General features: G+C 45.1%; 1 protein-coding gene and 1 long non-coding RNA gene across 4 annotated transcripts in view; both read left to right on the forward strand.

Annotated features, from left to right (window-relative positions):
* Window positions 1-286: 286 nt before the first annotated feature.
* Window positions 287-2,930, forward strand: LOC130154643 (uncharacterized). The gene is made up of 2 exons (XR_008823801.1): window positions 287-444; window positions 815-2,930. It is a non-coding gene; the product is annotated as an uncharacterized LOC130154643 (long non-coding RNA).
* Window positions 2,931-10,464: 7,534 nt separating this feature from the next.
* DLG5 (discs large MAGUK scaffold protein 5) overlaps window positions 10,465-23,037 on the forward strand; it is a 109,808-nt gene continuing 97,235 nt past the window's right edge. Inside the window, exon 1 of one of the 3 annotated variants that reach the window (XM_056351840.1) lies at window positions 10,465-11,765. In XM_056351840.1, coding sequence (XP_056207815.1) covers window positions 11,471-11,765 — 295 coding nt within the window. In that variant the 5' untranslated portion in view covers window positions 10,465-11,470. The remainder of the gene's footprint in view (window positions 11,766-23,037) is intronic. The other 2 variants (XM_056351837.1, XM_056351839.1) reach the window with 2 other exon arrangements.

Genomic DNA, 23,037 nt, shown 5'->3' on the forward strand with positions numbered 1-23,037 from the left:
CCATTCTGGGAAAATCTGTATGTGAGGTTTTTAATAATATGTAAGTCCTGCTACTGGACCAAGGTACAGAAATTGCATAATTAAATTCCTAGAAGGAAGGCTACATAAGCTATGGAGGTCAGATGGATAACTCACTACAGTTGGAAAAGGAAAGCTGTTCTATACAGATTTTTTTGTTGTTATGAAAGAAGACCGCTTGCAATGAACATCTGCCATCACAGCGCTGTGATCTTGTGGATTTCAAAGCTGGATAATGCTGAGGAGTTTAGTCCGTGGGTAAAAGAGGACATACAGGTGCCTCTGTGACTGTGTTTTTAACAGTCCACAGGGAGCTGGGGTACCCCAAAGGATTTCGTACCAAGTTCCCTTCTCGTCTGTGATTGCTGCGTATCGTCAGCTGGAGACGTTGTTGACCAGAAGTGAAGCTCTTTACAGAAGCAGCAGGTATCTGGGTTATTAACCACAGGCATTTTATTCTCCTCCTTTTGATAGTGGGTGTTGGTTGGGAATCTTTCAATACGTATGGTAATTCTATCTGCATGCAGCCCTTTGAAATGTTAAACTGTGCAGATTTTTAAAAGCAAAACAAAGAAAATGAATTGCCAAGAAATGCAAAAGCAACAGTGAGTCTGTTCCAGTAAACTTCAGGAGTCCCAGAAAATGCCAGAGTTAGGTGTGAGACTTAAGAATCATTTGGTGCAACTTATTATTCAGGATTCTGCTGGATTCTGAGACGAACTGGTTAGCAGTGGGATGTGATTCATCCCTGTGTGTAACCCTGTGATACTATTTTCTCCTCTGTTACTTCACACAGGAGTTGCTTCTCAGAATCCCCCTTCCTACGGAACGAAGCCCTTCAGCCTGAGCAATGCAGTCACAGGTCGCGGATTCTTCAACTCGGGCTGATTCACAGCATCTCTGTTGTCACTCGAGGGCAACCCGCAGCTTTCAAGGATGGCCTTGGCCGTATCACGGTGCAGGCCTGCAGCACCCGCAGTGGTGCGTGCCCCGCTGCCGCAGGGCACACGAGCAGGGGATCTTTCCTGCACGCACTGGAAGGAAGGGTGCACCTCGCTCCTCGCTCTGCGCTCACCCCTGCACTTCTCCAGTCCAGCCCCGCTGCAATGTTTGCTGTATGTGTAGGTGTCTTGACAAACCCACTCGACAGCTCATTCCCTTTCCCATGTGCCATTCTTCCACATTGCTGGCTCATGCACATGTTTTCCAGTTACATTAGTGGCTTCCTTTAAAATTCCATTTCTAAGACGACACTTAGGTCTTCTGACTTATGCCACTGCTGTGCATTTTGTAGTTTCCCCTCTACATTTCTTTCTTTCTTCTTGTCCTTGTTTCTCACACAGAATCCTCCCTTCTGGGCCCGTGGTGACTCTCACTGCTGGTGACACTGCTGCCCCGCAGCAGGGCTGTGTCAACCAGTACCACTGCCTGGCTGCAGCTCAGCCAGGCAAGGTTACTGCGATCCTTTGCCTGCAGGAGGATTAAACCACTCAAGGAAAAAACGTCTCCTCAGCACATCTGGATGTGGAAATTTACTGCCATTGAAATTACTATTATGGTCAAATAAGTTTTTTTAAAAAAATTACCTTATTATATAAGGGAATGTATCCATACTCTGAACTGAAAAGAAAGGCATCCCTGCTTCATGTGGCTCTTTGTCAGCATTGAAAACCTTATTCAGCTGTTTAATTCTCCATTTACTTTTCCCTTTAGCCTGCTTCTGGTCCTTCCCACTTACCAGACACCAATGTTGTTTCCCTTGCTTGTGCTTGTGTGTATTCTGTTGAGAATAAAAATAAGGAGAAGCGGGGATCAGCCCAGCAGCTTGGTAGTAGTTGGCACATGTAGAAACAACTAACTGTTGCTGCCGCACACTTGTATGACCTGGGGAAATCTTTAGGCTGTCTGTAGGTTAGATTCCGACTGTTGAAGAGTGTTAATAGTGTCTCTTCAGCAACATGGTTGTGAGAAGAGATGCTAGAATCGTCAGGGTCAGTGAAGGGACTCTGCTCGTGAAAACTTCCATGTGACACAGAACACTTGGTCAATGGCACGTACTTGTCTTCCTAGGTTTTTATTGCCAGGATGTGTGGATTAAACAATGTGATCAGCATCTGCCATGTATAGTTCTTACTATTCTTTCATCTTCCAAAGAAAGCGGAAAAAGGCTGGAAGTTGCTCTTGCAGTCAGCTGCGGGACAGACACTGACTCCAGCGGGGAAAGGAGAGGGCAGCGAAGCTCTTCGCTGCCGTTAATACTCTTGGAGGGGGAGGGTGGCAGCTCTGAAGACGAGTGAAGGGAAAAAAATTCTAACAGTACAAATAGCCCACGGTAAGAAGGATAATACTTGGCTTGCCTTGCTGATGAAGTGTATATATCCTTCATGGACTATCCCTAGCAGACTTGGAGACTTCTTAGTTCAGTTATTCTTTTACACAGTGTTTTTATTACCAAATTGGGGTTTCATTCAAGTCCCCTGGAAACCCATTAGAGAACTCTTAACTCGGCAGAACTGGATGAGCTTTGATATATGAATTATATTAAGTATTTCTATCCATCAAACTCTCCACCAGTTAATGCATCTTTTTAAGTTTCAAGCAATCACATGACACTTCTCTAAACATCATTGCTGCTGACTTGATCCAGAAAGAATCATGTTAACCAAAATCCTTTTTAAGGCTTCCATGCTGCTCAGGATTTTGTCTCAGATGTTTCTGCTTTTTCTGGGCACGCTCAGGATGTTTGTTTCCATTTCGTGTCGAGGTGGGGATTTTCTGTTTGGTTTGGGAGTTGGTTTTTTGTTTGCTGATCAGTTCTGACAAATCTTGTCGTTCTTAATAATTTAAGTTCTAAATAACTTTTATGGCATTTTCCTTTAAAAAAAAAAAAAAAAAAGACTCCTCATCTTGAACTGTTGCATGTTTCATTTTTACATTTGTGTTAAGAGGGGAAAAAATATGGATGTGTCGGAGATTTGTAGCTCAGTTTAAACTGGATGACCAAACCCTGTGGAAGCTGGTAACGCAGCTGCCACTGTGCCAAGCTGAGACGTTATTTCATTCTGGAAGTCTCTGCTGGCTTTCCCATCCCTGCCAAGGCATGTAGGCTGGCGCACAGACTGTATTCCTCTTGCCTTCTAAATTGGAGAGTAGCTTGGGAGTTACTTCATTTCACGTTAGCTACTGTTTTCAGAACTGGTTTTAGTTAAGTCCAGTATTTTTGTCACGTTAAACACTCCTCGGTCTTCAGTTGCAACCTGGCCCATAAATGCGCTCTGCCTGAGTACAGCAAGTCGTGCAAGGGTTCCTCTTCGACTTTATTCTCACTGTAACCTCAGTCTTGTGTTTAGCTCCTACAAAAATAATTTCTCCCTCCAGTCAAGGAATATCCTGCAATGTTAAAAGTAAAAATCTCTTCTCAAATCGGAAGCATATGGCATTTATGCAGTTATTTATGTAAACAGAAATCAACAAATAGCAGTTCACGTCTTGGCTACGGGTCTGACACACAGGATCTGCTTGAAGACCGGCATATTTTTCACTCTCCTGACCATCTACATTTGCCTGGTTTTCACAAAGTTTCGTACACAAGTAATGAAAGTACCCTAGGAATGCTTCTCCTATATCATAAAACAGATTAATTCCGAATGCTAGAGCATTTCATTATGAAGCAATACTAATTCCCTCCAGCTGGATGCTCCCCACAATCCCACTCATCTGCTTCCATGCATGATAAGCCTTTGGAGTCCAACCAAATCTGAGTACTGGTCTATTCTCACACACAGTTCAGCTGGGTACTGGTTTTTTTTCAGGAGCTGGGCAGCCCCTTCTGTCCCTTCACCCTTAGCTTAAGTACTGCAAAACATACGAGCGGTGTGACAAGCTCTTCAGGCACGTGGGGAAAGACGGGTGTTGTGGGGTATCTAGAGGAAACTCGGAGAGCCCCAGTTGCCTGCGTACCTGTCTCCTTTTCCTTTGGGCTTGGACTAGAGCCTGCCCTGGAGCTCTCTCAGTGACTATCGGCTTCTATTTAGCATCAGGAGCCTTTTTCTTCAAGTCCAGCTGTCCCACGATTAAAGCACTGCCCCGTGCTCACCGTTTGTAAAAGTGGGCATTTTTGTGTGTCTCGGGCAGTTGTTCCCTGTGGCTCTGCATGTTTCTGCCCTGAAGTCTTTCTAAAGCTCTGTTTTGTCATTTCTGCCTGCTAGGCATGATCAGATTTTTTTTTGCTCTTCCTATACCCACCAGGCTGATGTCTGAGAGGAATGGTACTCTATCAAAACAAATTCCCTTCTTTTTGGCTGTTGGGGGTTGGTTGTTTTTTTTTTTTTTTTTTTTTAACATACTACATTTTTTTAACGGTAAAACGAATTGTGTGTGTTTTGGTGGATAATGAGCAAGGCATCTGAACCAAAGCCCTTTCAAATCAATGTCACCTGCAAAGAGTCTTGGATTAATCCCTAGGTCCTTTCATTGACTTGGAGACCCTCAAAACCTTCGCTTGTAACTGAGATGTATTCAGCTCTTCAAGTCTTGCACGTCAGTAAGATGGGAAGCCACTTGCTATTAAAAGTTCCTATGTAATTCTAAGCAGATCTGAGGCTTCAAGTATGAAATGGAACGTAAGAAAATACCTTTCCTTCTTCGAGAGCCTTTAGATTCAAATCCAGTTGGTAAAATGCTCGCTGCTGATGGAAGAACAAGGAAGGTGGTGAAACCATGCCAAGGCTTCCTCTGGAGCACTTGCTATTCCATTTGTCCACCTCCTTCAACAGCAGTTTGGGTTTTCCTCTTACCAGCTTGTTCATAGAAGTTATCCAGGGATGCCGAGGGCACCCATTTGCTTTTATCTCCCCATTCATGCCAAAAGAAGTAAAAGCAACTGATCGGTATAAATAAGTCTTTCTTGGCTTGACTTGAAAACTGACCTAGAAACCAACCCAACAACAAACCGCAAGCAAGAGCTTTTAAAGGGGCTGTTTAACATCTGCTGGCTTGCAGAAGTTAACCACATCACAAGTCAGCCCAGTCTCCCAAAGAAAATGAAATCACCCCCCGGTTCTGCTCTAATCAGACGGGTGCTTGGGATGTATTTGCAGGGCGCCTTCCCTGCGGAAGCTGAAATTCTTACAGCCCCGTAGGCACGGGTAACGTGCCCCTGCAGGATCGCCGCTTTTCCTTTGCTGCCTGTTTTTAGAAGCAGATGTCTAGGAAACAGAAGTGATTGTGTGTGTTCACAGCTCCAGGAGGAGCGAATTTCCCTCCCCTTTTCTTCCCCCTGCCCTTGCCCACCCACCCACTCTTCCCACTGGGTATCCTGCCCTAGAGGAAGGCATTTTCGTCCTCTTTTAACTGGCAAATCTTTAGTTGCTTAAGTAAAACAATCTTTTTAATTTGTTTTTTTCAGCAGCCCCTGGAAATCTAAAACCTTCAGCAGACAGGGTGTTCTCTTTCTCTTGAAGCTGACTGGAATAACTGTCTGATCTTCTTCATTTTAATTTGCCCAGAGAGGGAATGGGCCAAAATAATTACTATCTGAAAACTGCCTAGTGCTGTGCAAGAGGAAATGACTGATAGGTTTTAAGGCTGCAGGAGGAAAAAAAAAATAGGGAATATAATTCTCTGGTCTGCTTTCCTTCACGCTGTATGTCATAGAAGCTCACTTAAGAAAGAGCTAAACCATTTCCTGGAGTTCACGATTGCACGTTTTTAGGAAGATAAATGATCCTTGTGCTTCTGTGAGAGGCTGACAGCAGCTCCCTTGGTCTGCAGCTCCAGCACCAGTGCTGAGGATCTCAGGATTTATGGGCATAACCCATTCCTGGAGGCGATACTGCCAGGTGAAATATTTTTTCCTAGGCAATAGTGAGACTGCTCACGTTATGTTTGGGGTTCGGTATGGGTTTTTTTTTTTTTCCTTTTTATGTGTAAATGAGATCTTCTGATCTGCTGCCCCATTAAACCAGCACCTTCCTATCCTGAAAATGCTAATTAATTGTCTGTGGGTTACAACCACCTGAAAAACTAAGCTTCTATTGAGAACTGCTTAGCTGCTAGTGTTTCATATAACATCTATTACAAAATCTCTGTGGTGTTTACCATGTATCTAGACAGCTCTAATCTTAACTTAATGATCTTAACTTAACTTGCATTTTTCATATACCTGTCTTGGAGATTGTATTCTTTCGCAGGATCCATACAGTGTTGCCAGCTTCCATTAATTTACTGTAAATCTCAGTATTTTTCTCTAGACCCTTAATTGCTTGAATCCCATGATTATGTGAGAAGCTTAGCTTTCATTGCAAAACTGTTTCTACCATACATGGCTGCCAACGATGCTTGAAGACCTGTATCCTAAGGGCTCCAAAAACCAAAAATCAAATAAAATGTCTCCCATTATTTTTTTAAAAATAAAATAAAAAACCCCCTCCCAATCCTAAAGAAAATCCTCTACTTTTGGCCATTGGGATTTCTAACTGGTTCTGATTGCTGACGTTGAGGAGGGGATTGGTAAAAGTACAGCGAGCAGAGCTGCTGCTGTGGCTGGGGCAGCAGTAAGCAGGTGGGTATGGAGGAGGAGGAATTATTTGCAAAAGAGTGGCAGGTATTTTTTGCACAGACTGTTGTCCTACTAAAAGAGTTATTAAAGTGAGTATAAGGAAGTTTCTTTTGGGTGTTTCTAAAGGCTGTCCTGTCAGAAAATACCAAGCTAACGTAGTTCAATAGCATCACTCAGTGTGTGGATGACCGATGCAGAATACAAATCTCATCACCTGATGGCTTTTGGGAACAAAGATTTTGCAAGACAGAGCAGTTGCTGGGTGCAGCCCTTGCCATTGCAGGTGCAACGTATTTTACTATCTTCCCAAAATCCATCTTGAAAACAGGTAGGCTTTTCCTTTCTGTTGCTCTTTACTTTTTTTTATATATTTTTTTCCCCTTTCTCCTTCCTTTTTCCTCTGCTCTCCTCTTTCCTGCTTGATTGTCACGATGCTCAGAGTCGTCTTGGTTTCAGTCTGAAGCTCTCTGACCTGTATGGAAGATAGACTTGTACGGGAAGAACTATATGCTGGATTATGTGAATTTGAATCTCTTTTTAGTTTCTAATGCAAACGTATGACACAACATTGTATTTCAGGGAATGTGCTGAGCTTGCAAACACAAGCATGATGGTTATTGCATAATAAAAAAAGGTGTAATGGCAATTACGGGAACAAAATCTTCTTGTACTAGAGGCTGAATCCTGCTTTTGATTCTGATCTTAATCTTTTTTTTTTTTTCTTTTTTTTTTTTTTTTTTGGTACTGTAGTTCATATTGTGGAATTTGCTGGGATTTCATATACTGCAGAGTTCTGAGGACTTATAACAGAAACAGTCTTCATACTGTGGCTTGCTGAAACCTAATGCTTGTGCTGCGGATGATCCTGTCCTCCCAGCAGAAAATTCTGCAAGACAAGGACTTGAAAGTACTTGGCTGCCCCCATCTTAAATCTTCAGAGGGAGGTTTTTCAGAGGCAGATGTACCAAGCAAATACCCAACTTGATTTTTCAAATTCCAGTTTCTGCTTTTGAAAATCATTCCCAAGGTCTTGCTACTTTCTTAAGCTTTGGATGCTTTATCTGCATTTGAAAGGTTCCATTTCTGCATGGAACACTAGTGCTTCTCCTTTTCTTTCTGAAAAGAAGATACAAAATGGCATAAAAATAACCCTGATTTCTGCCTCCATGTCCCTATCTTGTCCCTTAAATGTGCTTCCCAGACTGCACAGGCTAGCCTGATACGCTCTTTCAGAAACCCAGTGTTTTTTCTAATGCCCAAAACCATACATCCTCAGTAGCCTAGTTTCCAAATCTTAGTATAAAAGATTTGGGAAGCTTCTCCAAAGCTCAGAAAAATCTACTGATCTTCCCCACCCCCACCCACCCTGGTAATTTGTCAAGTTGTGGTTCGAATCCAATTTTGCGTAAGCACCCGTGACGTCCTATGTCAAAGCTCCGATTTAATTACATTTTTAAAAATCCTTCCTTTTATTTGGTTTAAAGAAAAAACAAAAAACCCCACATGCCTGCCTTTTGGTACTATGATAAACACCTGGTTGATTCTTGCATAGTCTGTGCAAGTTGTAGACTTCAATTCATTTCAGGGATCTGTCTTTTATTAACTTAGATTTTAATTCTGAAAATTTATTCCACAGATATATTCTTTTTTCTGAAAACTTGGTGGGGAAACCAAAGGTTTTGCCTATTTATTTATTTTTGCTTTTGGAGACAGGGAGGAAGGAATTAATTGAACATTGGGTTTGCTGCTTATTTTGGCAGTAGGATTGTAGATTCCAGGGTCCTGTGATGATCTGAATTTTGGCCACTACATAAACTTCTGGCAAAATAATTTTGCATACATTTCATGGTTTGAGTCTTCAAAGATGACATATATGCCTAAGCTTTATGAAGGCTTTCTGTGCACTTGCTTGGGAAGGTCTATACTGAGCCAGGCGACTGAGGTAACAGCAAGGTCCCTCTCTTATACAGGCAACTGCCAGCCGGCTGGACCCATGAAAGAGAGGAATTTGTCTGAATTTATCAGAGAGCAAAGAGGACTTGCATTTGCAAGAAAAATGGAGTCTAAGAGACTGCACTGCCAGAAAGAAAGGAACCCAACACGACAGGGATTTACCTCCTACCTGGCGCGATCTGAGCAATGGCAATGGGAGACGCAGGTCTGCAAGCAAAAGGCAAGGCAGGCATCGCAGGATGAGGAGACTGACGCTTTGTTTGGAAGAGAAGGCAAAGGACTAAGACACACATTTGGGAAAGGCAGGAGTAAATGGAGTCCAGAGCAAACACTTGCCAAGGCACACCTCCCTCTAGACTTTGGAATGGGACTCAAGATACCCGAGCTGTGCCCTGCCCGAACAATGTCAGCCTGTGTTACTGCAGGCTCGGGTGCAGGGCGCCTATTGGAGCGCTGAGGCAGGCAGGGGACAGAAACCAAGACTGTTCTTTGTTATTTCAGGTAGCAGAGGACTGTCACATAGATCTGAAGTACAGGTCTCCTCATAATGCCCCATAATGAAATTTGGTTCTTTTCTTCTTTACCTTTTCTTTGTTTCCTTTTCTTGACAGGAAACCATCTAAGCCTAAAACACGCGATAAAAAAATACTGTTAAAGGACCGCTGAGATGACAAAGCCTTAACAACTGGGAAATGCTTGAACAATTTGTGCCATCTTTGTTCAGTCTCCCCATGAATTTGCCTTAGGAAAGCTTTCAGTTGCCCAATGACTCGCCCGACGTTCCGTTGCAGGCACGGAAGGGGACTGACCGCCTTGGCACGGGCTGAGCGTGGTGGCTGCGATGGCTGTGCACGAGGTGACACAAGGCAGGTTGCACTTCTCACTGGTAGTTTTTCACTGTGGTCTATTTCTATTTTGTTTTGCTGAGTGAAAGACAACAATTAATGCATACCGGTGTTAACCAATATTTCTGGAATGTACGATCACTTTACTTGGCTAAACTTTGCCCAACTTACTGGAGAGAAATAGGCAGCTTTTCTGATAAATTTAAATGGACTAGAAAGACCGCAGGTTGCAGGAATTTACATTAGTCACTAGCCAGCAAAGCTAATCTCTGTGTATTTTGTCTAGTAAAGGCAGTTGCTAAGAAAACCACGGATGCAAATTAGAAGAAATGAATCTACAAGAGCATAAGTAACAATGGCCCAAACGTGAAAAAACTTGTTTCAAAATTATGCCGTACTTTCAAGTATTTTTTTAAATAATGACTTTTAAGGTTGAGGAAAAATCCCCAAGTCCCTTTATTCTGTGTCTGCCTCCACTAATAGCAGCAGAATGCATACGATGATTATGCACGTAACCCCAGGCTGTTTTCACATCTGAGAGACATCACCGTCCTTGTCTGTTCAGCTATGTAACATGACTTGAATCAGTTTGGCACGCCAGTTCTCCAAATGGGTGTGCTAACAGAAAATTTTGGGGAACAATTGCTTCCCCTTGTGCACTAAACAAAGCACACAAGTGTTCGGGCAGGAGGCGTTCAGGTACTGGGTGTAGTGGGGTTAATACAGTATCTGCGGCGCTCTTTCTGTGTCATTACAGCCACCATTGTTTTTGCGGGGTATCAGAAACACACCGGCAAGTCTTTTCATAAAAAAGCATGAATTGAAGCTTGTAATGGCTGGTGGCCGCGCTGCCGCCCGCTCCCTGCCAGAGCCAGGCACCGCTGGGCGCAGTGATGCTGGGGGGCTGCTTCGGACAGAAAAGTTGTGATTCTCCCTTTTTCTTGCTAAACAAAACATGGGTGCTCGATTGGTACATCACCCGCTCTCTGGTGGCTCACGGAACGCCGATGAAACGGCTTTTGGGGGTCCGACGAGCCAGCAGCTGTTACTCACGTGTGGCTCCTTGGTTTGCGAACTCGCCTTTCCGTGCATTCTCACGGCCCGAGCCCCAGCTGCCTGTTACGACCGGGATGTTTTGTTTTTCCCGGCTCAGGGTGCATCGAGGGCTGAGGCTGCTGCCCGCCCGGGTGCCCGGCAGCAGGCGGCGCCCCCCGCGGGGCCCGCAGTCCCGGGGGAGCCCGCCCGCCCCGCCGCCGCGGAGCCTTTGTCTCCCCGCCGAGCCGCCCCGGGGCCGGCTGCCGCGGCTCCCCGGCGGGAGGTGGGCACGGCTCCCGCAGGCCGGCCCGCGGCGGGAGGGCGGGCAGGGCCCTGCCCCAGCGGCCCGCCTCGGGGGGCGGTGGGGAGCCCCTGACTGACGGCCGGGAGGCGGGAGGCGGCCGGGCCGGGCCGGGGGAGAGGCAGCGGCGGGGCGGCCAGGAGCGGAGCGGGCGGGCGGGCAATGCGCTGCCGCAGCGGCGGCTCGGCGCAGGCGGCAGCTTGTGCAACCAACATGGCTGCGTGCGCCCGCGGATCGCGAGGAGGCGCCTGGCGCTGAGGCCGCCCGCCCGCCGCCCGCGGCCTGCAGCAGCGGAGAAGTTCTGCGGGCTGCCCCGCGGGGGGGCAGCGGGGCTGGGGAGGCGGCGGCCGCCCTGCCCGCGCCTCTGGCTCCCGGCGAGAGGAGGAGGAGGAGGAGGAGGAGAAGTTGTTTCGCCGCCCGGGGGGCGCGGAAAGGCGGCGGGAGGAGGAAGAGGAGCAGCAGCCCCTGGCGGCGGCTCTCCCCGGCCGCCTGAGGGGGAGCGCGGCGGCGGCTCCCGGCTCGGAGGAGGCGCGGGCGAAGCCGCCCTCGGCCCAGCTCCTGCCCCAGCTCCGCGCCTCTTCCCCGGGACGAAGTTCGGCCGGGGGCCGCTGCAGAAGCGCCGGCTGCCGGGGGAGGGCGGCTGGCTGCGCCCCGCCTCGGCCCCGCGCCTCCCCGGGGGGCGGCGGTGGCGGAGCGGCGGGGCCGGGGGGCGGCGGCGCAGCGCGGCCCCGGCGGGGCGAAGTTTGGCCTGGCGCGGCCATGGAGCCGAAGCACAAGGAGCTGCTCGCCCAGTGCCGCCAGAGCCTGGCGCAGGCCATGACCGAGGTGGACAAGGTGGTGGAGCTGCTGGAGGCCGCCGGCGCCCTCGGCCCCCGCGACCTGCGCGACCTGGAGGCGGCGGGCGGCGGGAAGGCCGAGCTGCTCATCGCCCTGCTGCTGGCCAAGGAGCGGGACCACTTCCAGGACCTGCGGGTGGCCCTGGAGAAGACGCAGCCCCACCTGCTCTCCATCCTCTACCTGAACGGCGTGGCGGGGGCGCCGGCCGAGACGGCCGGTGAGTGGGGCCGGGGGCGCGGGGCGAGGAGGAGCCGGGGGGGAGCGGGGGGCAGCGGCTGCTCCCGCCCACCCTCGCTGGGGCAGGGGCCCGGGAGCGGCTGTGCAGCGCGGCCCCCCGCTCCCGAAGGTGAGGAGGCTGCGGGCGGGGGTCCCCCTTTCCCAGGGTGGGACACACACGCCCCGGGCTCCCCAGCCCGCCCTCCCTCCCCGGCGGCGGCCGCGCTGCCCCCGGTGCCCGGCGCGGAGCGGCGGGCGCTGCGCGGTGCCGGTGGGAGCCGCCCCCCCCCGGCGGGTTCCTGGGGCCGGGGCGAGGCGTACCCACAGGGGTCCCCCCCCTTCTCCGAGCCCCTCGGGGCCGCCGGGGGTGTCCCGCACCCGCTTCTTGCCCGGGCAGAACGGAAAGTCCCCGCTGCAAGCCGGGCGGCTGGCAGGGGCTGCCTGGCCGGGCGCCAGCAGATGTGCCTTTGAATAAATAGTGACACTGTTTTTCTCCGGATAAACGCGCTCGTTGGAGGCTCGAGCGCTGTAACTCGGCTGGGTGGTTAGGACGGGAAAACAGTTGGCTTGAATTGCACATCCCGAGGAGAAGAATTGGAGTGTAAACCTGCTGCTTAGCTAAGCTGGGCTTTGACCCGTAGGTCTTCCCCTATTCCTCCCCTCCAAAACAAACCACGGTCTACTTCTGTGTGCACAATACCAGGCTTTAAAATAGCAATAATAAAGATTCGGTGGTAATAACACAAGGCCTTCTAAGTGCGGCTGTGTTTCCAGATGAGAAACACTTCAATTAAAGTAAGTAGTAATTCTGTATTACAGATTTCAGGTTAAAGAATATGCGGCTGTCCAGGTGATGTTTAGGTTTCCTCTTTCAGTTGCCTGATTCAGGAATGTGGCTTCTCTTCTTGCTTTTGTTACCTGATTTGGGAATTGCAGAGTGCCTACCTGTTTACGTAAGGAACCGCATTGGGAGGGCTTCCTGGATTTTAGAAGCTATACCATTTCTTCAGGAAGACAAACCCCTGCAAGAGCTTCTTCCATCTGGAAAATACTGCTTGTGTGTGCGGTTGCATGTATTCTGAATTACGCTGTTGATGCTAGGAGTTTGGTAAACACACAAAAATGCATGAGGGACTTATGTTTTGGTTTATATCAGTGTATTATCGTGTATGGCCTTTTCTAATGAATATACGGCAGGACCCCACAGGATGGGGAAAAATGGGACTGAACAATAGACCTCAACACTCCTAACATTATGTGGTCTGACATCAATGGGAGATGAGGGCACTCGCTGCCTTTCAGAATGGGACCCATGATGTTTTTCTATGGTTAGATTAATGCTCAGTCTTGTCTTGTTGGGAAGATGCATTAATGATACCAGGCTGCTAACATTTCCCAGCCTTAAAAACAAAGGTGTAAAAAAACCCCAAAACATGAATGACAGGAAAAAGTGAAGTAAAAGATGGATATAGTAATACTTTTTATTTTTAAAATACAAGTTGGAATTGCAAACTGTCTCGCAACACTGAGCTCTCAAGGGATAAGTAGTTTGATTGGCAAAATGAACTATATCCTCCTTGACTGAACACATTCATGAGGCTGGTGGTGGGTTAAATTAGCAACTGTGTGGGGAAGGATGTTCCCCTGGTGCAATGGGTTTGAAAATTTTATTGCTTTCATTTATGGGTAGTAGTAAAGAGCTAACTTTGAGAGCTTACGGTTTTGTTGCCCTTGTGATAAATGTGTTTACAGATTAGTGCACAACAGATTGCTAACAGTGAGATTAAGAATAAACCGTCACGCACTTAGGAAGGTAAAGGACCCGAGCCTTCAGACGTTGTTGTGTATATTCCAACTTTACACTCCTGAGGAGGTCTCATGGTAACTAACTAGTCATGAGGCTGCTTGTGTGCCCACTGAATGCCTGTCAAGGATCCTTGTCTGTGCACGACTTTGTCCTGTGTGTGTTACGCCAAGAGTTAATGTTTGAGGGTAACAGCAGTAGAAATGTTCTCGTTTGAACCTGTATTCAGGTGTAATTGGGTTTTACTGTAATACCTCCCTGTAGGGAGTCTGACCACTCGTCTGCTCTTCTGGTGCCATTTAGGAGTTTTTCCTCCTTTTCACTGGGGATCTTTAAGGCGGATGAGTCAAGTCACTTGATGTTCGTCGGATCTAGTAGCCAGCTGTAAACAAGGTAGCAAGGAGAACTGTTGGAGTCTGTATTTAAAGTACTTAAGTGGAACAGTCCTCAGGGTATTTGATGTAAAAAGCCTCCATTCTTAAAGGCAAAAAAATATGTATCTTAAACATCCCTTTAACTGAACCTATGCAACTGAATTAATTTTTTAAATGACCGTTAGTATCTGAAAAAATGACAGTTTACAGGTGTACACTTAATTCTAGTATTGTTTCGAAGTGGAGGCTAATGTAAAGTATGTCCTCTGAATGCTTGTTGGAAATGGAAATTATTTGTAACCGGTAACCTATTGTAGTGCTGTTTGCATCTTTCTTTTTCCAGTATGCTGCTGTTGTGAGGGAAATGGGGAGGTAATCAGCAATATAATTTTGTTCAAAGTTGCAGAATTCAGCATACAGCCTGCTCACTACGCTAGCATGAGTGATTCTCCTTCCGTTTTAGCATTCACAACATGTACCATTACTTTGTTTTACTTTGTGTTTTCCTCCTCCTCGTGTTAAGTATCACCTCCTATTGGACTTCAAAGGTGATAACGTAAACTCAGAGGGAAACTCAGGCTGTTATTTATACCAACAGTTCTCGTGGTTGGCTGGACAACGTAGAGCTGACACTTTTATAAGTATTTATCGACAGAACACAGAGGGAAGTAAACAGCTGGTCTGACTGCTAGAGGGAAAGAACTGGGGACCTACTACCCCTGGAAAGACTGCCAGTATGGGTAACTGCCTTTCTGTTACTAAGAGCTTGCTTTTCTTTGTAGAATTTCCACCAGTTCAGTCCTGATTTAAATATGTCTTCTATAGTAGCTTGTAATTGCTCGTTTTACACCTAAGGCTGTACAGTGGTTTGTGGATGACGGTTTCTCCCATGAAATGTTTATTTTTAAGCTTACTTTGTATCCAATTTGAGAGTAGTATGCCCAACAGTGTTAGTAAACAGCGTGCGAAATTGAACAGGAAACTGCCTTCTGTCAAAGCAGAAGCTGAACGAAGTGCCATTTGCTCTGTTTCACTTAGTCGCTATCGGAGGCTTCACTTCTTGGAGTAAGACCTTTGGTTACTACACTACACTTCTACCTAAAGGTTTACATGAGAAATCGGCTCTGTCCCTGTGAAGTAACTGTTGGGCTCATTTAAAATCCCCCAGTATTTTGCACAAGGATTAATTCCTTAAGTGGTGTGCCAGGTGCTTTTATTTATTTTAGGGGGGGGTGGGTGGGTGGGCTGATGTATTATTATTAAATACTTGATTTGGCAAGATACCCCCATTGTGCACGGGAGAAACCCTGTATCCTGGTAGAAGAACATATCCCTTCTAAATGTGGAAATACATTACTTCTGAGCATTCGGTTATCTCTTGGATATCTTGCTAAACAGATAACATTTCATTCTTATAGTTGATACAATGTGAATCTTGTGACATAAAATGTGTCCAAGGCAAGAATACAGTGGAAGATACTTCATCGTGACAAGTAACATTAAGGTGTATTTTCTTTTAAATGTAATTAAAGGGCTAGAACATAAATCTCATGAAACTGTGTAGTCTTTAGAGCGCTTCAGATAACATAGAGCTTTCTACCTGTGTTTTTGCAATATTAAAAAAAGTGGCAAAAAGGCTAATTGTGTTTTCAGGCTTGTAATTTGTTTTTGGGATGAATTTGGGGGGCTACAAAGGTGCTCCTAGTGCTTGATCCTCAGGCTGAGTTAGACTGTTGAACTTGAAAAACTTTGGTGCTGGTTTCACAGCTATTAAACTTTTAGGTTCATGGTTTCCTTTTATATTAGCAGTTGGTCTCCTACCTTTCTGTACCCGTACAGCTGCTGTCGGCGAGCGTGCGTCTGGAAGCTGAACCGTAACAGAATGGCTTTTTTACTGTAAGGATTTAGCACCATTTTGGATTTCAAAAGCATAGCATGTTAGTCTTCAGAGGTGTTTTATCCAACAGTTTCAAGACTGGAATTAAAGTTTTAAAACTTCAAAATTTAAAATTCCAAATCGATAGCATTTTTTAAAAGGCCTTTAAGGGGATAGGAACGAAAGAAGATGGTTGTAGATTGACTTGGAACATGTTCCTTCTGTTATTTAATAAGACTTATTTTTCTAACTGTATTTGGGCAGAAATCAAGTGTTAATTTCCAGTCCAAAAAGAAAATGTGGGCATTTATAGGAGTAGGGAAACGTTAGAATTCAAACTTTTACAGCTCTTAGAGGGTTTATATCAATTCCTCCCTCTGCTTCAATATAAAAATAAAGGAGTTTTTTCAGACAGTATTGGATTTGAAGTCACAAAGTTTACTTTTAAATGTTGCAAAGCCTTTCAGCGTATTTAAAAACAAACGCAAAAGGCAAGTTGTGGATGTGTGAGTTCAGGAGATGGAGAGCTGGGATCCACTTCTCTTGCTGGCAGTGCCAAGGACACCCACAAGAAACACAGTAATTCCAGGGTTGTCCCTGAGGAGCTGGGAGCGTGGCTGCTCGGGGCTGGTGCTGGGGTCTCTGCATGGTGCCCCCCGCGTTGTGCCCTCTCTTCCCTGTCCCCCAGAAAGTGTTGGCCAGTCCCCACAGGATGCGGGCTGGTGATGGGCAGGAGGAGCTCGCGAGCAGGAGTGAGAACTTGAGTTAGTGAGGAGCTGAGAGACTGTCTGGAGGAAGGGTGTGAGACTTTAGGGACATGGATTAGCAGTGGCCTGGGTGGTGCTGTGCTAACGGTTGGTCTGGGTGATCTCCAGTGGCTTTTCCAACCTAAATGATTCTGTGAATCTCTGTGGAGGTGGGCTGTGGTGTCCTGTAGGAGCACGTGAGATGAAAAGGGGGCTTGGAAGGCTGTGGGGGGAGGTTGGGGAAGAAGACAGTAGAAATTCTCAGAGACGAGAAATAATGCTGGAAGCGTGCGCTCCCTGGGAAGGGAGAGAGGGGAGAATGAGGAGAAGTTGTAAAAGCCTAATTTACTGACTCAAGGACCGAACTGACAATTTTGCAATTAAGTACAATTTACGCTCCCTTCCATCGCTGAAAATTGAAGAGTGGGTGAAGTAGAGCAGTATGTCTGGGTTTTTCCAGACCTGTTATTAGTCCCCAGGGTAGCTTCACAAGCCTTGTTACAGGATTTCTTAAATTGTGCAGATGAAAAAGCAGGCAGTGCTCAGAAGTCACGTTAGGAGAAATACAGGTCTTTGGCAGCACTGAGCAGTAATTAAACTTGATCAAATAACCCAGTGCTAGTTCTGCAGTACCTGTGTCTTCTGATGATCTTATATTTGTGGTATCTCTTGGAATTGCCAGGCTAAAAATATGCAGAAGGTTTCCGGCAAGTGTCCGGAGCGGTATTCCCAATGAAATGTCTAGCAGTAAGTGAATGGAAGCAAGCTCTCGATCCCAAAGAAGGAAACGTGTGTTTTAGTAGTTCACAAATCCCAAGGGTGGCAGTTCTCAATTACGTTTTTGCTGTGCTCAGGGAGGGGGTGGAAACAAAGCTGGCCACAGTAAACTCACGGGGACGTCATTTTCATCGGTGTAAAATGAATAATAATAATTTGGTTGTGGTATCAGTGCATGCAGCTATCAAATTGCTTTGGACACATGCAGGACTTGGTATCTTATGATATTGCGGAAAAGAGGAGAGACTGATGTGGTTTTGGGGGGTTCTTTAAGCTTGTTACTTCTATGAGTACCCTGAAATAGAAGCATAAATTTCACTTTCAGGCATGATCAGTAAAAAAAGCCAACAACTTTCTGTAACTTGCTCTTTATTTACTTGTTAAAGCTAAAGATTGCCTCAGAGGTTTCAGATCTTTAGTTTGATTTAACTACCATTCTCCGTCTCGTTGTCTTGTAGCTTTAACAAATGTTGGTTGCTGTGAGTTTTGGACCTCTGGTCCAGATAGTGAAGACCACAGCCACCACATGGGTAGTGACTTTGGGCTTTCCAGTTCTGTTCCCAGCCTGCAATTTGAGCTAAGTGTTCCTTCTTTTTTTTTTCCCCCTTTTCTTTTCTTCCTTCCCTGTGCTTGTTTGCTTTTACCAGTTACTGTTTTTCCTTTGTTTCTTTCAATTTGCTTCTTAGCTTCCCTTGCTCCTGTTAAATGTCTTCATGTTTCTCCCTTCAGTCCCCAATCGTTGTGTCATTTATTTTTTTACAGCATTACAATTCTTTATTCAAAACCCTGGTCATAGAAAGATACCAGTAAATCTTGATAAATTCCTTCTACTTTTCACTTGTTTTCTAACAATTTCTTCTGCTGTAAAATCTCAAGGACAGAAGTTTCATCTTTCAGAGCTGTTCAGTCCCCAGCATGTTTTGGGTGTTAGTGTGGTGGTTCTGGGTGGAAGTTGTTATTTTTTGTTGAGATATAAACAATCATAAAAGGCTGTATACATACATTGAAAACATTTCTGTATGTGAATTGTTCATAGTATTGATTGAGATGTTTTGTTGGTTGTTGGGTGGTTTAGATGTTTTTTTTTTTTTGTTTTGTTAGTGCATATAACATTATATGAAAAGAGCTGAGTTATGAAGTCTGAGGCATCTAGGCTTCTGAGACTTTCCAAATTACAGTGGGTAGTCAATGCTGAAGCATTATTTGTGACCTTCAAGATGCAAGTGATTGGCTGCTTTTTTTTTTTTTTTTTTGTGAATGGTGGTAATTTAGAACTGAAACATTCCTATATAGGAGCTGGAAATGTCGCACTGACTGAGCTTTGGCTTGAGGTTGAGCAATGCTTTTGTAATGAAAGCATGAAGGAAGGGTGCCGTCCCCTGAAGAGACGAGCGCTGTTAGTGCATCTTGAATGCTGGAGCCCAGCTCCTCCAAAAGGGCCATATTATGGAGTTCTCGGTGTTATTCTGGTATAATAATTATTGTCGATGCAGGATAGAATTGCTAAAACGTTGAAGGAGGCCCATAGTGCTATAGCTTAGAAACCAGTTCAAAATCCAGAGCGTGCAGCGTTTGCTGTATGTGGTATACCAAAAAGGTGAAATTTGGGAACTCCGGTTGTAAGCTGTTGTGCAGGAGGAGCCTGCTCTCCGCAGGGCACTCTTTGCAGGCTTGAGAAGCTGATGGTAGTAGATGGGGTACCTAGAATTGGTGGACCTTGAAGAACCTGACAGAAGCGCTTGGCTGCTTGCAGTGAACACTTAAGGAAACTTGTTTTGACAGTGTATGATTACTGGGCAATACAGAGTAACTTAACTACAACTGGAAGGCCTTTCATACCCAAACTGGTGTCAGAGGAAGTTAAGAGCAGACTATTTCATATGTATATATAACCTCCACCTTCTTCCTCACAACTTCTGAAGCCTATAATTTCACAGTTCCTGGGCTGAGTTGCTCAGCAGTTTGCTTGTTCACAGCATTAATTAGTTTGTTCTGGAGAGCTGCTATTTGTATTATAGAAAAATCTTAATTTTTTTTCTTTTTTTTAAATTTTGAATAGGCCATATTGCCTTGATTCAGAAGCTTTCCAGGTGCGCAGCTGGCCTGTAGCAGGAGAAAGCAAGTGGGAATGCAATACCATGAAGTGTTTCAGCTGGAGAGTTGGGGGGGCTGGGTTAAGAGGGGCAGTCTAAAGGTTGCTTTTTGGCAGACTTTTTACATAGTTGGCAGTTAATTGCGTCTTTGGATGATAAATCAAGAAACTCTCCTCCTCCCCACCCCCAAACCCTCAAAGCTAACGTTCTTTAAACTTACTTCTGAGTTAGCTTTCCTGAATATCCAGTTGGGACCATTCACTTTTATAATTATAAATGCCTTGTGACAACTTCCTTGCCTCTTGTACCCCCTCTCCTTTCGCCTTGGCTTTTTATTCTACCTGCACATAATTGCTGATTCATGAACATGCTTATTATTCATGTACTTACCTTCCAGCATGTGAGTAATCCCTGTTTATACGCATCGGGTTAGGCATGTGCAAACGTTGGCAGGATCCAGACCTCGCATACTAAGCTCTTTGGATTAGACAACGTCTTCAGTAAGGTACCGCTTGTACGCTCAGAAAGTGAGGCTGGTGGCTGTTTGCCTCTCGGTAGCGCTCAAAATGGAGTTTCTGTGGGTGTACATAGCCATAGCATAGGAAAAGGTATTCTCCTTGAGGTTTGGTGTAAAACGTAGTTGGAATTTTGGTCTCACTTGGTGCAGGTGAGCTATGTCCTGTTGATGTTAGTGTAGCAAAACCCTTGCTTTTCAAGTAGATTCTTTGAGACAGACAAGCCGGCAGGTGTGTGTGTGGTTTTCTTTAAAAGCATCAGAATTTTTCGATTGGGGAAGTAAAGTGGTGTAGTAAATATCCATATCAAAATCACCAAATATAGCTCCTGCATTGCTACATAGATGTTCACGTGTTATTTTAATAAGCGTAAAACTGTAGCTCCTTTATTGTTTCTGTTTCTTGTTTGTTTTGGTTGTGGATAACTTTCTCCTGCTGCGTGCATTTGTGGATAGGTATCTTTAGGAAGAGATAGTTTTGGGACTCGGGTAACCATGTGATCTTGCTCTTTTGAAGCACTGATAAAATTCCAGGTCGTCTTCCTGGGTTAGGATCCTTTTGTGGAAAGAGAGGTTGATTGAGTTGTCGGGAGCTCTTTGGCTGGAAGTCAACAGGAGAGTGACAGAGGTGGTTTTAGTGACTTCTTCCTTTCGGGAAAGCTTCCTCTTATGCAGCTTTAAAGTTCTCTTAAACACTTCATACGTGATCTTGTGAACATTTGCAGTGATTTTTAATCAAAGCTCTACTTTGCATTTAGATGATGATGATGATGATCCTTTTTCTGGGTGGTGTGCAAGTGAGTGTGTATGCTTAATGGTGGTGAAATCAGGCTTTCTAAAGGTTTTCTTTGAGGCTATATGCATCACCACAATGGAAATACTCAGGTATCGACTGCATTTCTTAATCTTTGCATTAATAATGGATGTCCAGTCTGGTTATTCCCTTCTGTATGCTTTTACCAGAAAGAGTGGTGTTATTCGAGAGCTTGCTTAACCTTTAATTGAAGATAGGGTGTGTTGTATTTTTAACAGATTTGCTCTTTCAGTTTGTTAAAGGCCATTTGGCTTAAGTAGGTGTGGTTAAAAATAATAGAAAAGGCTTAAGTCTTAAAGAAAAACAAACAAAAAACCCCAAACAAGCCTTAAACAGTGGTCTGCTTTCCCTTGTAATTGATCAGCTGGCTCCTTGTTGTCGTCAGCTGCTCCATCATGTAGTTCTTGTGTTGGGCTAGGCTTGGAATGAGCCCTGTGGGTACAACCTGAATTTTACAGATAATAAAATCACAAAAAGCAATACTAACCCCCCTCAAAATCACAAAAGACGTATTCTCAAGAGGGAATTCACTTTCAATCGTATTGTTTTCACCTTAAAGTGTGGTATGTGAGTTTTGTTTGGGTTTTTTTCCCCTCCTTTTAACAGAAAGGAATATTAAAAAAAATTACTTTTTGGTTCAACTCCTTTTCTGCTTTCTGTGGCAGTGGTCCGTGGGATGCTCGGACTGCCTGTTGCCTCTCTAGACGTGCTGCAGCAGCTTTCCTTTGCTGCTTTGCCAGTGTGCAGGCAGCCTTTGGTGGTTTTTTTTTGCTGGAGAAATTTTAAGTTTCTAAGGCTTCTAATTGCCATTAGGGCATATGAGGCAAGGACAGTTTCTATAAGATGCAGTGACTATTTCTTTAGGTTAAGGGTCTGATTAGTCTGCCTTAATGAGCTGTGCAGCCACCCTCCCAGCTGCTGACTAACACAAGGGCGGCTCAGCCTTTGAGACTGCAGAGTTGAACTTTGAGTTATTTGGTGAGGTTTTTCTCTAAACTGCTGGCCTTGAAAATGTGTAAGCCAGCACTTCAAGGTACACTACACTATCTCATAATTTGAAGGCATTCATCTGTTACCCTAGTTCATGAACCTTTCTTGTTTTCCTGGCCTCTTTGCGGTAGCCAGGAGTACTTTGTGGGCTGCGTTGCTTGCAGGTGGCAGAGCAGCGTTTGTGTTGAGTGGGAGAATGTTCCTTGATAACGTTAAGAAGCAGTTTTGGATACTGAGGTCAGAGATGCTTTCTGCCTTGGGAACTTTTTGGGACCTGGTAGGATATCAACAGTATTGGTATTAACATAGAAGTCAGTACATACATGAAAGAAATCTTTGTCAAGGCTGGGGCAGTCCTTTTCTGTACAATCTGTGTGTAATGTGTGCTAGACTGGAAGAAAACACAACGTGTAAATACTGAGCTGTTTTTCTATATCTGGCTGAGTTGATCTTCAATGATATGCTGTGCATACGTGACACATAAAATTTCATTTGCTAGGGAGTATCCCATTATACTGTCTAGAATGTCAAATCGCAATTTAATTTGAGAGCCAACTATAGCAAATTCATTAAGTGCTGCAAAAAGCCACGTTGTTAGTATGGTTTTGGTACTGAACTTAAACTTTTTTGGGGCCCCTGATTTCCTCCTTTCCAGTGACAACCAGAAGGTAAAGGATTGCAGCACGGCCGTTACCTGGCTACAGTCCTGAGCAGTTTACTGCACGTATTGTGCTGTGCAGTGTGCTCCCTCGTAAGGAATTTCAGGGTGCTACGCTACGTGTTGCTCAGCATCTCTGGAAAGTGAAGTTCTTTTTTCTTCTTCTGCAAGTCTGCGTTGCAACAATACAGTGTTGAGTTTATTGGTTTTGCTCTGAATCTGTTTAGCTTTCTCACGGGCACGAGCCAGATCGTATCTGAGGGCTGGAGAAGCTGTTATAGGGAATCCACATGAAATGTTCTGTGAATTCATCTCATCAAATGCATTTACATGTGTACATTTATGCATGGAAATTTTTAACACATGCTGCTTTTATAATGAGAAACACTATTTTGTGGAGAAAAAATATGTTGAAAGCAGATGAGATTTTTAAAGACTAGTTCTCTTATCAAAATAATTCATCTTATTCCTACAATGCATTTAAGGGAACAATAAAGAAAAAAACGCAACCCAAAATTAAGGTTTTGCTGAAGTATGATTGCATACGTTATCATTATTGTGTAAGACACGAACCCACAGTAATCACTCAAACCATTTTATAACACATTGTGGTGAAATAATAGCTTG

The sequence above is a fragment of the Falco biarmicus genome, chromosome 9 (genome assembly GCF_023638135.1).
Source record: "Falco biarmicus isolate bFalBia1 chromosome 9, bFalBia1.pri, whole genome shotgun sequence".
NCBI lineage: Eukaryota > Metazoa > Chordata > Aves > Falconiformes > Falconidae > Falco > Falco biarmicus.